The sequence below is a fragment of the Eubalaena glacialis genome, chromosome 9 (genome assembly GCF_028564815.1).
Source record: "Eubalaena glacialis isolate mEubGla1 chromosome 9, mEubGla1.1.hap2.+ XY, whole genome shotgun sequence".
Lineage (NCBI taxonomy): Eukaryota > Metazoa > Chordata > Mammalia > Artiodactyla > Balaenidae > Eubalaena > Eubalaena glacialis.
Window position 1 is genome coordinate 90,271,802 of NC_083724.1, and position 13,603 is coordinate 90,285,404.

Consider the following 13,603-nt stretch of genomic DNA (forward strand, 5'->3'; position numbering starts at 1 on the left):
TAAAAAACTAAAAATAGAACTACCATACGACCCAGCAATCCCACTACTGGGCATATACCCTGAGAAAACCATAATTCAGGAAGAGTCATGTACCAAAATATTCATTGCTGCTCTGTTTTCAATAGCCAGGACATGGAAGCAACCTAGGTGTCCATCATCGGATGAATGTTTAAAGAAGATGTGGCACATATATACAATGGAATATTACTCAGCCATAAAAAGAAATGAAATGGAGGTATTTGTAATGAGGTGGATGGAGTTAGAGTCTGTCATACAGAGTGAAGTAAGTCAGAAAGAGAAAAAGAAATACAGTATGCTAACACATATATATGGAATCTAAGGAAAAAAAAAAAAAAAAGGTCATGAAGAACCTAGTGGCAAGACGGGAATAAAGACACAGACCTACTAGAGAATGGACTTGAGGATATGGGGAGGGGTAGGGGTGAGATGTGACAGGGTGAGAGAGTGTCATGGACATATATACACTGCCAAATGTAAAATAGATAGCTAGTGGGAAGCAGCCGCATGGCACAGGGAGATCAGCTCGGTGCTTTGTGACCACCTAGAGGGGTGGGATAGGGAGTGTGGGAGGGAGGGAGGTGCAAGAGGGAAGAGATATGGGAACATATGTATATGTATAACTGATTCACTTTGTTATAAAGCAGAAACTAACACACCATTGTAAAGCAATTATACTTCAATAAAGATATTTAAAAAAAAAAATGAAATGAAGACCCAACACAACCAAAAATAAATAAATAAGAAAAAAAAAAGTGATGAAAATTTGAACGAGTAAATATATGAACTACAAAAGTTTTAAAAAGTAGTACTAAGGAATAAGACCATGGAGCAGCTCTTGGTAATAGTTTCTTACTAACTTATTTAAAAATAGAGATGATCACAGACATTTGTGAAATTCCATGCTTAAAGTGAAGTGATGGGATACCACTAATATTTGCTTTTTTAAATCCCATAAGTTTTTTTTTTTGCTTTTCAGACTTTTATATCAGTCAAAAGGTAACTGAGATTAGGAAACATGGCCAAATTAAAGTTTTACAGGCAAAACACCTAATGTGGTCTTATTACTTTTTCATCAATCACCAACCATTAACAGAAATAGGCAGGCTATAATTGCTTTTAAGATTTTGTAAACATACCTTGGAGATACTGATTGAAATATGTGCTATGAATGGAGGTTTCCTTATTACAGAGCCCTTTCCCTCCCCTAAGAAGGTGCCCAAGTTTTAGAGCTACATACCCATGTAAGCCAATTCCTTCCTCACATTTGCTGAACTCTCTCTCACCTTTCCTTATTTCCTCTGCAATTTAACTATAATAAGGAACTATTTAGATATCTGGACTATAAGTAATACTGGTAGTTAAGTTTGTACCTCAGATTTTTGTGATGACCAAATTTGTTTCCAGTTCTACTTATTTCAAGTCTACTGGTTCCTTTGAAAAATCCTGTTAGATGATAGATGCAGTTTGGAACTTTTTGCAAGCTTAATATATTTGAAAGTTAGAGAAACACCAAATATACTAAAATATAATTTAGACTGCGGGGAGTCTTCTGATTTGACAGACTTGAAACTTTTATTAAATAAAAAGCCACCATACTTTCATTCAATTTAGCACCTAGATGTTTCCTTAGTCTTTAGTTGTTCCAGGATGCTGTACACAGCACTCTGAGTTAGCCTGCTGCTGTAATGTAAGATGAAGGAATCCCTGACTGCATGCGGTAGACTGTATTTTGCAAAAATGGCTGTGGACAAAGGCTAGTGAAGGTTTTGTGGGATATAAAGTTCCAGTTGTGCTCCATCACTCATTCCCTTCACAAGGGATTATGGCTGGATTAAATATTTCTGCAGTTTATTCCTTGTTTTTCCTTGATTGTGAACATGAGATTTTTTAAAACATATACACGTGCTTCTTTAGCTTGCAGAATGTAGGTATATTTTTACTTTTATTTTTCTAATAAAAATACATGGTTTCTGCAGAACAGGTTAAAGAAAATAATCGTCCCTAATTCACCCAGAAGTTTGGCATATTTCCTTCCCATCTTTTAAATATACAAAGATACTGTTTTATTTGTATTCACTATCTGTGTAACCATATGCTTAGGCTGTTTTGTTCCTTTCTGAGTTTTTTAATTCAGAGATTAGGTAGCTAAGCCCAAGTTTGGCCTAGTGATCTCTCATCAATCTTCTGAGGCCAGAGGACTATTTTTCTAGGCCAACCTCATTTCTTATGGATCTTGAACAGATTTCTCCAGTTACTAACAAGCACCTGAAATTTGTTAATCACAACCATTAAATTTACTTTTGGGAACACTAGGTAACATGGTTGACATAAAATCTGCATATTTAAAACTAGAATATCTTCAGAGCCACCCAGTGTCTTTCTCCTAATGAACCATTGGCACATTCAGTTATGTCTTTATAGCCCAATTATATACCCCAACTACTACAAGTTAATGCATTAAAAAGAGAAAGTTCCACCTTTACGTATTGAATTAAAATTTATTGTAAAAGGTAAAGTTTTATGTATCCTTTCAAAAAATGAAAATTCAAAAGTCTTAGAGTTAAGCAATTAGTCTTCAACATTATAAAGCTATTTATAACAGTAATTAAAGTAGTGGTAACATCTAACCCTTATAAAAATGTCACAGAATTCAAATCACAACTTGGATCCTCAATGGTTCAAGTATCTTATCTTATACAATAAGGGTTTGGTCAGTTTTAAGATAAAATTCCTCCAGGTATGCTGTCCTCAAGTCCTCTATTATCACCATCCATCAGCTCACACAATGGGATAGCTGGCTGCTGTGGCAATTCCACAATGGTTGTTCTCGTCTTTGGCCATTTTTACGTACCCATTCCAGCCCCATTCTGGACCCCAACTGAAAGAAGAATATGTTTTCCATTTTATACAAAGCATCAAGTACACATTACCTTCATTAATAATAATAACAACTAATAATTAAAATAGTGCTTAGCATGTATCAGGTACTATTCTAAGTTCTGTTACATATATTTATAAGTATATTAACTCCTGTGGGTCCTTATCTTAACTTTTTAAGATAGGAAACTGAGGCAGAACTGGCATTCCAATGTAGCAGTCTGTCTCCTCAGGCTCATCTCAATTAAAGAACTTTAGCTGTGAAAATTGATCCTCACAACCCTCAAAGACCTCTGAGAGCTGGGAGTAGAATGCAATGGCAGGATATCAAATGATATCAGAAAGGATGCACAGAGGCCACTGGACTCTTGGACAATCTTTCAGACTTAAAGAATGAGCAGAGGCAGATGTTTCTGACCACTACTCTTTGTTCAAAAATTAGAGACAGAAAAAGGAAACCAGCCCTTAACTCTACAGGTGCAAAATCCTTTATATGAAACCCCTGGGGCTGGATGTGTTTCTGAATTAAGAAAATTTTCAGAATTTAGAAATGCAGTGTTACAAATACATAATACCCCAACAAACTTGCTACAGAATCTTATAATCACATATCAGTATTTCTGTGTTTAAGTGGGAGAAAGACTTCTGGGATTTCAAAATTGAGCTTTTTTGGACCTGAAATCAAATACTGATTCCAAATAAGGATTCCCTTTTCAATTTAAAATATAATTATAACATTTGGAGTTTTATACCTGTTCTTGACAATCCAAAATTTATTGTTATTTGAATCTTTTCCTTCAAAGCCATAGCCAACCACCAAAACACCATGATCCAGGTCTTTGCTGCTGCAGTCTGAATCATAATAAATACCTGGGAGAGTAAAATTCAATGTTAGGGTGAGGAATTCCAAGTGACACATGACAGTAACCCAAGCTATCAACCAATTAAGAGAAACATCTCAAAATTCAGTGAAATGTCATAAACAAATTCCAAATAAGACTTAAATATCTGACCAAAAATAGTAACGGCTGATGAAAAGGAAAAAGAAAAATTTAACTCACTAGAAATCAACAAAATTCAACAAAATCTTAGATATATTTTCTACCTAAAAAATATTTCCAATAATAAGATCTAGTTATCAAGGTTAAGGTGATTTAGGCATTCAACTACTAACTACTAATATTAATTAGCATAATCCTCTCTACTCCTTGAATGTCAACTAAGAAAACAGCACAAAACAAAAAAATACTTGAACCACAGGGTTCTTTACAGATCTAGCTACAATAGTAAAAAACTTTTGGAAAAAGGGACCAACAATTGAAGAATAGTTACATAAATTAGGTTGTATACAAAGAATTAATTACATAGCCATTTAAAAATATTTATGAAGTTTGTCATCATGAGAAAATGCTTAAAGTATAATGTCAAATGGAAACATCATTGTTATTAAATGCATACACTCAAAATTCTACAGTCCTAGAAAACAGGACTCCATACCAGAGTCAATCATGGTCGTGTTTTCCACTTTTGCCTGCCTGAATTTCTATAATAAAAGACAAACACCTACCTGATTTATAGAACTGGAAGGATGTATGGCCTGCATCAATAGCAACAGAGATGGGCCCCACAGTTGCCACTGCCTTCATAAGGGCCTTCTCCCGCTGAGGGATGTCCACAAAGCCAGTGTCATTGACAGCAGAACACTCGGGTTTATAGTTACAGCTATTTGTTTCCTATAAAGATAAAGGGGAAAGAGACTTGATTACTACCATCCACCTTATGAGGAACAGAATTATAGGACCATAAGACTCAGCAGTTTGCAGCTTAATAATTTCTAAGTCAATTTTGTTATGAAGCAGCCCAGCAAAATGCTATTGATTGGTTTGAAATTGAAAAATTAGTAGATATTTCTTCAGTAAGACCACTTAGGTCTACCTGGCCATAAGAAATTTTTCACTATGGAGAAATATGCATTATATGCAGAATGGTGTACATATTCTCCATGTTACATAGAAGTAAGACAAGCTATGTTAACCATCTAATCAGAGACCTGTGCAACAGCTGATAATTTATAATGACAGTTCTGACAGTTTACATCTAAAATATGAATGCTGAATAAGATGTCTGTTATCTCTGAAAGTGTTCAAAAGCAGAGCTGTAATGACAAGATAAGGAGCTCCTTTTACCCTTCCAAGATATGGATAGGATTCTTCTGAGTCCAGGCCTCCATTGTCCTTAACATACTGGAAGGCATTATCCATTAAGCCACCACTGCAACCCTCATTGCCTTGAGGCCGTGAGCAGTCCACCAGGTTCTGCTCACTCAGTGAGACAAGTTTGCCAGTTTTCCGGAACATCTGTCCTTCAAGGGCGCCAGTGGCACTAAAAGCCCAACAAGAACCACACTGACCCTGAAAATAAAAAAGCCATCAGTTTACAAGACAAAGACCAACAACAGCCCATATACCTAAACATTCTTAAGAAGATCTGAATCTGAATACTGTCATACCTGATTCTTCACAGGAGTTACATAGCCTTTCTTAGTCCAATCCACAGATTTGGGGACTTCAAGAAAGAGAGGTTCATGGAACACTTTCCCCTTCTTGTGCTTCTGGTTTTGAAAGCCATTCATCACCTGCTTAAATTCTTCACTGGTCTTTAAGGAAAAGTAAATAAAATGTTGAAGAAGTTATTTTGCTAAAGTACTGAGAAGAGGAGGCACAAAAAGTTCAGCAACTCATGCCACACTCACCATGTCACCAAAGGCATTCATTGCCATGGTGAAGCCATGTTTCCCTTGGCTGTATTCCTGATTGTGTAGGTCAATCATTTTCATATTCTTCTCCCACACTGCTCTCCTCCATCCTTCTTCATTCTAGATGCAAACATATAACTGGTCATTTTTACTTCTATTTAAAACCCAACGCATGGGGGCTTCCCTGGTGGGGCAGTGGTTGAGAATCTGCCTGCCAATGCAGGGGACATGGGTTCGAGCCCTGGTCTGGGAAGATCCCACATGCCACGGAGCAACTAGGCCCGTGAGCCACAACTACTGAGCCTGCGCGTCTGGAGCCTGTGCTCCGCAACAAGAGAGGCCGCGACAGTGAGAGGCCCGCGCAGCGCAATGAAGAGTGGCCCCTGCTTGCCACAACTAGAGAAAGCCCTCACACAGAAACGAAGACCCAACACAGCCAAAAATAAAATAAATTTTAAAAAATAAACAAAATAAAGGAATTAAAAAAAAAAAAAACCCAACGCATGTTCACCAAGTGGATTTGCAGACAGAGAAAAAGAAAAACTATTGTCAGGGATGGCTTTATACTTTTGGGAGCTGTTCTCCAAACTCTGACACAGGAAAATATGCCCACGCTGTGCTCAGAAATAGGTGCCATTAAGTTACCGCCTTGATAAAAGCTAAAACAACTACTCCAGAAACTACTCTCTGGCTATAAACTCCAACAGCATGGACCATTGTCTGTGGGGTCCCTATGGACATTTTCAGATGTTACCAACCATGGCATACAGTCTCCCGTGCGTTGCCTTCCACTGGTACCAGTGTGCATCTAAATTTTGATCAAGTTTTGGAGCAGCTGAGGCTATTCCCAAGCAAAGGGCAGTCAGGAAGAGTGAAAGATTCATGTTTCAAAAACCTAGGAAGGAAAAAGAATTAGTATTTGATGAGGCCAATGATTTAAAAAAGCCATCCTACTTTCTCCTGGATGTTATAGCCACTATGGTGGACTAAGAACAATTAAATGATCTTCTCAAATATTTATGGAAAGTCTGTGAAAGAAGGCTAAAGATATGGGTGGAGAAAAACAGGTCAAAGACTTACACAGTGGAGGTATTTGATTCAGCCATCAAAATGAAAAACAGGCTGACAAGTGCTATAGGAATTGAAACAGACTTCACTATGAGTGCAATGATAATTTAGGTTTTGATAAGAATTTCTGCCACAACTTACGTATCGGAATCTTAAGGCAACAATTAGGAAGCCGTTGGTCCACGTTATTTACTGAACGTATGGAGGTGACCCAAGAATTTTACTTATCAGGACGCCTGATCCTAAGTAGGGACAGACATGGATCTCAAAGAGTTAGATGGCTACCTCACACCTTTCTTCTTGGCTAATAAACAGCAGGGGGTGAGATATGCCTTCGAATCTCTGCTACCTAAATTGACACCTTTCTAAAAAACCTTCCCAGGAGAAGGTGGGCAGGAGTGCACACAGCGCTCTACCGTCCCTAGCCTTGTCCTGTGTAGCCCACACCCCCTCCCTCGCCCTCCAGACCGGGCACGCGATCACGTGGCACGACGGCGCCCAGAACCCCCAGTTCTCGTGCCCGGTCAGGGCCAGACTGCTGGGGCTCAAAGAACCCGCCTGGTTTGGGCCCGCACCCGCGCTGTAGGCGGGGCCAGGCCAGGGACTTGCTGCCCAGCTCCCAGCCGTCCGCACACGCCCGTCCCTTCCAGAGGCTGTTTACGGCGGCGCAGGGAGTGACGGGCCCCTTAGCCCGGAGTTCGGGGGTCACACTGCCGCGACCGACCCGGACTTGTGCCTGCCACCTCCCAGAGGCTGACCGGCCTAGGACCCCCCGCCCCGGGTTGTGTCAGCTCTGCCCTGGGTTTCCCAAATAGCCCTGCCCCCTTCCCCACCTCAAGGCTGCCAAAGCTTGAGGGAGCGCCGACCCAGCCTCATCAACTCCCGGCGGGCAGACGCTGTCGTTCCTGGGGGTCGCGCCTGCCCCCTCGCCCGAGTCCCTGGATATCCCTTCCTCCAGTCCCTGTCCCTGACCCGCCTCGGCCCCAGACTAGGTCGCTGACCTGTGGCTGCCACAGCGGCGCAGGCACACTCCACGGACGCACGTAGCTCTCCCCAGGTCTCCGAGGCCGAAGCTTCTGGCCGGGTCATGCCTGACTCTGCCTTTGAGGCCCTGGTTTGCGGCCCGTCCGACCCCGCCCCACCGCCTGCCCGCGCCGCGATTGGCTGAGCTGGCCAGTGGGCAGGGCCTCCGGGCGTGAGTACTCTGCGCTCGTGATGCGACTCTGTCCCAACTTGTCCCAGGGAAGGCGGTGCTATCCTCAATGGAACCGAAGACGAAGAGCTGGGGGCCCCTGGGCAGCGCTGAGGAGGAGTCCGGCGTCTCTGGGGACCTGGATCAATTAATTACCTCGATTGCACTCGGCCGGTGGTTCACGAAAAGAAGCTACAGGGAGCCCCAAGCGGATTTTCAGCGTAACCCTGTGCCTCCTTTAGTCGTGGAGTTTTTGGTGAAAGTCTGCGGGAGGGCTGAGAACTGTCTAGTTTAGGGGTTCCCGCTTATTCCACAGCAAAGGTGGGGAGGGCTGGAGGAATGCGGAGCCCTCCGGCAGAGGCGTTACCTCCCGGGTTGAGGGTGGTACCAGCTGAGTTTGAGAAGAATCGGAGCGGAATGGCAGTTCCTCAAAGCCCGTGACGCGCTGGTCGCTACCCAAATCCCAGGAGAGAAAGGGGACGGGCTGGGTGGGTCTCCAGAGAAGGCATGGCATTTTGTAATGCCCCTTTGCTGTCTTCCCCGGTCAGGGGTTCTTCTCGCCTCTCAAGCTTTCCTCAAAACCAACAGAAACGAGTTATTTACAGAAAAATTTGTCTTAATTAAAAGAAGAGCGGGTGAGAAAGAGCAGAAACCGCTTTTGCTTCCCCACTCTCTGCATTATGGATCATTAAGTCTTCCTCAATATCCAAAGTGCTTCTCTTCAGATATAAGAAATGTACTTCTAAAAAGAGTAGTTTAATCACATTTAATGTCAGGATTTAGGTTTACATGGTTCGAAGAAATGTTTTACATGGAGAAAAAAATAGAGAGCTAAAGATTTAAGGAAATTAATTCAGAAACTTTTTTAAAAGTGACTTTAAAAAATTATATAAGAAACACATTCGTTATAGAAAATATATTTTAGAAAGTAAACATCCCCGTGCCCTCAACCATAACTCCTTTATAGGCATCTTTCTCTCTCTCTCTCTCTCTCTCTCTCTCTCTCTCTCTCTCTCTATGTATATAAAACAAAAATGGAGTCATAGTGCATGTCGATTTGTAAATTCTTAGTTAAAATTAAATTGGTAACCTTCATAGAAGCACAGACAAATATTTTAAAAAATCAATTTATTGAAAATTTCTGTTTTGTGTCCTTTCAAGTAGAATCCCTTTCCTCTCATACACAACTAGGGGCCAGAAGTTCTCAGGTGGTTACAGAAGTACATTGTATTGCATATGACTGGAGGTTTTTTTTTTTCTTTTCTTTTCTTTTTTTAGAAGTAGTCTTTTTTTAGAAGTAGTCATTGCAGTCAACACAAGTATCATTCACACATGGAAATAAATGAATACCACCTACATGGGAGCAATTTGCTATGAGGAGGGAGACAATTCTTGTCTGGGTGAGGACAAGCTTTATAATGAGATAACAGAGAAGTTTCCATAAACCCTGATTAGAGGCTGTTATCATGAGGAAGGTGGAAGAGGAATAACTAGAAATGGAATACCCTTTGTGATTGGTTTGGGAAGAATAGTTGGATTTCTCTGGTTTGTCCTGGAAGTGGAAGCAAAATAAGTTGTTAGTCATTCAGGAAGTCCTGACTGTTCTGAGGTGGTTGCTACAGAATTTTCTTTTGGGGGTCAGCGTTCTATTGTCATATAAAGTCTAGCCATTGTCCGTTTGTTTACTTAGTCTATCACAAGAAATCTAAGTTATTCTAACATGTGGGTTTTACAGTTGCCCTTGGGTCACAGCTCTTTAAGATTGCAGAGGGTGGAAAAACCTGCTACTTCATGACCATCTGTGACTGGAGCCTGGGTGGCTGGTGCTGCTCCAAAGAGTAGCGTCTCCTTTGTTTCTTGGAATGTTATACAAACACAGTGGAAGGAAAAATGGACTCCTTTTTTAGCAAATATGCTCAAACCCTAAAATTAAATCTAGAAATATCTAAATTCAGGAGAAAGCCATTTAAACAAGAGAGTGGATTATTGCTCCAACTCATGAAATCTACTTATACATTATCTGTTAAATAATAGCATTACAGAGATGTTATTACTAACCATTGTGTTCCTTTTCTTCTATTCCCATTTCTTTGCAAAGTAACTTAGATGAGTGTTAATTATTAAAATGGTCACATTTTAGCCAAGTAACCAAGCCTTAGCTTTGCCTTTGATAAAATGCGTTGGTAGAACTTAACACTTCCTATTTAATATACAGTACCCACAAAAGTATATTTTTGTGTGCATTTGTCTAGATTTCTTTTGCTCACTAATGAAATAGGATATAAATTCTTTACCCCATCTCTGTAAGTTTTAAACCATGGGGGAATGAACAAATCTTGTGTGGTGGTATTCAAGACCCTGAGGCCACTAAACACCTCTCCCCAATATAACAACCCCCTCCAATTTGTTTAACTTCAGTGAGCCACGAATTACTCTTAGAAACATTGTCCAGTCCATTTGTAAAGTGGTTTATTACCATTTATAATTTTATAGAAAAGAGTATGTTTATGATTAGATGTTCATATGAAGCCATTTAAGAAATAATTTATTTTTCTAAGCTGTAACCTTGCTTTTCCTATAGGGTTAAACAGTCAGCCATTTTAAAATCTGAAATTAACTATGGTAATCTTGATTTTACAGCATATGAACACAGCCATGATCAATATATTTAAATGAGATTATGGCAAAGTATATTGGTGCAGAAGGTAACATAGGAGCTGAACTTGAGGGATTTTTTTCCCCTCCCCTAAGACTATAAGAGGATCTCTTCCTAAAATCTGAAAAAGTCTTTTCATGAAACAAGGCATATTAGTTTCTTATGGCTGCTGTAACAAATTCCCACAAACTTGGTGGCTTAAAACAACAAGAATTTATTCTCTCACAGTTATGGAGATCAGAAATCCAAAATCAGCATCACTTGGGCCGAAAACCAGGGGTTGGTAGGGCTATACTCCCTCCAGAGGCTCTAGGAGAGAACCTGTTCCTCTCCTCTTCCAGCTTGTGGGGCCCCCAGGCACTCCTTGATTTGTGGCTGCATCACTCTCATCTCTGCCTCTGTGGTCACATTGCCTTCTCCTCTTCAGTCTGTGTCAAATTTCCCCCCACCTCACTCTTACAAGAACACTTGGGCATTTAGGCCTACCCAGATAATGCAGGGTAATCTCTCCATCTCACAATTCTTAATCATATTTACAAAATCTTTACAATATAGGGTAACATTTACAGGTTCTAAGAATTAAGACCTGATACATTTGGGGACCATTATTTAGCCTACTGCACATGGTATAAGTAAGAACCAGCTTCTTGACTGTGTTTCAAACTTGTGTTTAACATATCTTTAGGCTGGCTTCACTAGTACAGCTAAGCCCTCTATATGACCTTGCTGCTCTGTAACTTCTTTGCTCATGTGCCTGATTACAGACAACAGCTCCTGCCCTGACTCTCCTGCTAGTGCAATGTTTGACACAGTGTTTTAGGTTCCAGGGCTCCCACGCAGCAGTTTTTATTACCTCCCCTTCCCTCCTTACTCTGTCCACAACCACCTATTCCATGGTCTCTGCATATAAAAGCACTGCTCACCCACTCCTGCCCTGAGGTATTTCTGGTTTAGGCTTTGAGCATCTCCCTATTGCAGTCATCCCCATTAATAAAGTCTTTCTTTGCATAAAGTCTTTACTTGCATAAAGTCTTTCCCCTGACACCTGTATCATTATGTGAAGTGGTCAAGACCTTTGTGCTGTTAATAGAACTTGCATACATATTCATGAGGGGGGAGGGTATGGGGAGAGCAGTGTTCCACAGGAAAGGCATCTCCATCTGTGAGTACCTGGTACTCCTGGTAATTAAAGCATGATTAGAAAAGGTTCCTGCGATGATAATGATGATTCTAATAGCTAAATAACACAGATGCCAGGTACTGTTCTGAGAATGTTATACATACTCCTTCATTTACTGTTCCCAACAGCCCTATGACAGTGGTTCTCCAACTTGAGGGTGCATCAGAATCACCTGGGGGTCAGATTGCTGACCTCTATCTCCCGAGTGTCTGATTCAGTGGGTCTGGGATGGTGTTCCAGGATTTGCTTTTCTAACAAGTTCCCAAGTGATATAGATGCTACCAGTGGGGACCCACTTGGAGAACGACTGCCCCAGGAGATGGGTGCTATTGTATGCCCCATTTTACAGATGAATATGGTCATACCAGTGAGGTATACAAAATCAAGAGTGGTGCCAGATTCCTCTCTAAAGTGAAGAAATAAATGTGCTTCAGGCCAGCAGAGCTTAGAAAAGGAAGCTGAGCTTTGAAGACTTTGCCTTTGTCTCTCACCCCCAGCCCCCATCACTCACTTGGCAAACTGAACTCTGGGGTACCAGAAGGCACCAGGAGAGTGAAACATGAGCACTGAGGACACGGTGAGATAGGGAACCAAAGCTCCCCAGGGCCAGGCTCTGGACTTCAGTGCCGATGCTGGCTTACCTGGTGTCATGTGAAAGGAGGAAAAGACAGGTGAGCCACACAGAAGGCATGCTGCCTGCCCTGGGCTGGGCCTCTTCCCACTCCATCAGCTTCTAGGAGGGTGTTTTGCCTGTGCTTCCTGGGTGTTTCCTTGTTTGATCATTTCTCAGAGACAAAAGTTCTACATCTTACCTATGATCAAGTCATTGTCAGATTTTTAAGCCTACTTCCAATGACAATGCTTCAGTGATTCATGATTTTGAGAAGCTCAGGTATTAAAAAAGTGAGGTTCATTCATTCACCAATTCTAAAAACACACACATGAAATATTCCTTTTAAAAAAATTGAGGCCACAAAACGGAAATGGAACCATATAATTAAGTATTGCCAGTTCCCTATATGATCACCTCAAAAACCAAAACCAGGGAAATTTTTTCAATAAAAGCTTTGGTAATTTTACTGAGTTACTGACTCCACTCTGGTGATTTACATATGCTTTTTTCTTGTGTCCTGAGTGTCCACCCCTCCCGCCGCCCCCCCCCCCAAAAACCCCCAGTGATTGCTACCTCTCTCTCTCGGTTTCATTGTTATCAAATCAGTCCTGTAGCTGTGGTCTCAATCACATCTAAACTTCATCCTTATATCCATAGGATCCACTGAGGAACCCAGCTTCCACTTTTGAGAACTAACCCACTCCTATGAACATGGAATCTGATCTTTCTTGGGGATCATTGCTAACATGGCCAGATAAAATACACGTTAGAGTTCTGTATAGAACACACAGTTCTGGTTGAAGGAAGCAACAACTGCTTCTTTTAAATGCATTTTTTTATTAACAGCATCCCCTGCTCAGATGGTGTTCTCCCACTCTTGGAGGAGAAATCAGGCAGATGGCAGAATGCACAGGCCCCCCCAGTCTTGTAGCCCCACCACACGTTGAATTAGTAAGCTTGCAGTCTGGTTGTTCTGCCTGAGTGTTTCCTTCCCATCATGCCAGGTTTCTTGTCCAGAGAACAAGGATCACACAAGGTGGCCATTCCAAGGCTAATTAGCATCTACACTGTGGATATGGCATGTGTGTTTTCTAAACGCACCCACCCCCATGGGCTTCCCTCGTGGCACAGTGGTTAAGAATCCGCCTGCCAGTGCAGGGGACACGGGTTCGAGCCCTGGTCCGGGAAGATCCCACATGCCGCGGAGCAACTAAGCCCATGAGCCACAACTCCTGAGCCTG

The 13,603-nt window shown here is 41.4% G+C and overlaps 1 protein-coding gene across 1 annotated transcript; it reads right to left on the reverse strand.

The window, feature by feature from the left end:
• Positions 1–2,499: 2,499 nt before the first annotated feature.
• LOC133097455 (procathepsin L) lies at positions 2,500–7,831 on the reverse strand. Its single transcript, XM_061199322.1, has 8 exons — positions 7,723–7,831; positions 6,412–6,548; positions 5,651–5,773; positions 5,408–5,554; positions 5,085–5,309; positions 4,466–4,631; positions 3,651–3,768; positions 2,500–2,899 (listed from the first exon to the last, which is right to left on the reverse strand). Exons 2-8 carry the CDS (start codon positions 6,535–6,537, stop codon positions 2,800–2,802), a joined length of 1,005 nt encoding a protein of 334 aa, XP_061055305.1. The 5' UTR covers positions 6,538–6,548; positions 7,723–7,831; the 3' UTR covers positions 2,500–2,799.
• Positions 7,832–13,603: the final 5,772 nt, after the last annotated feature.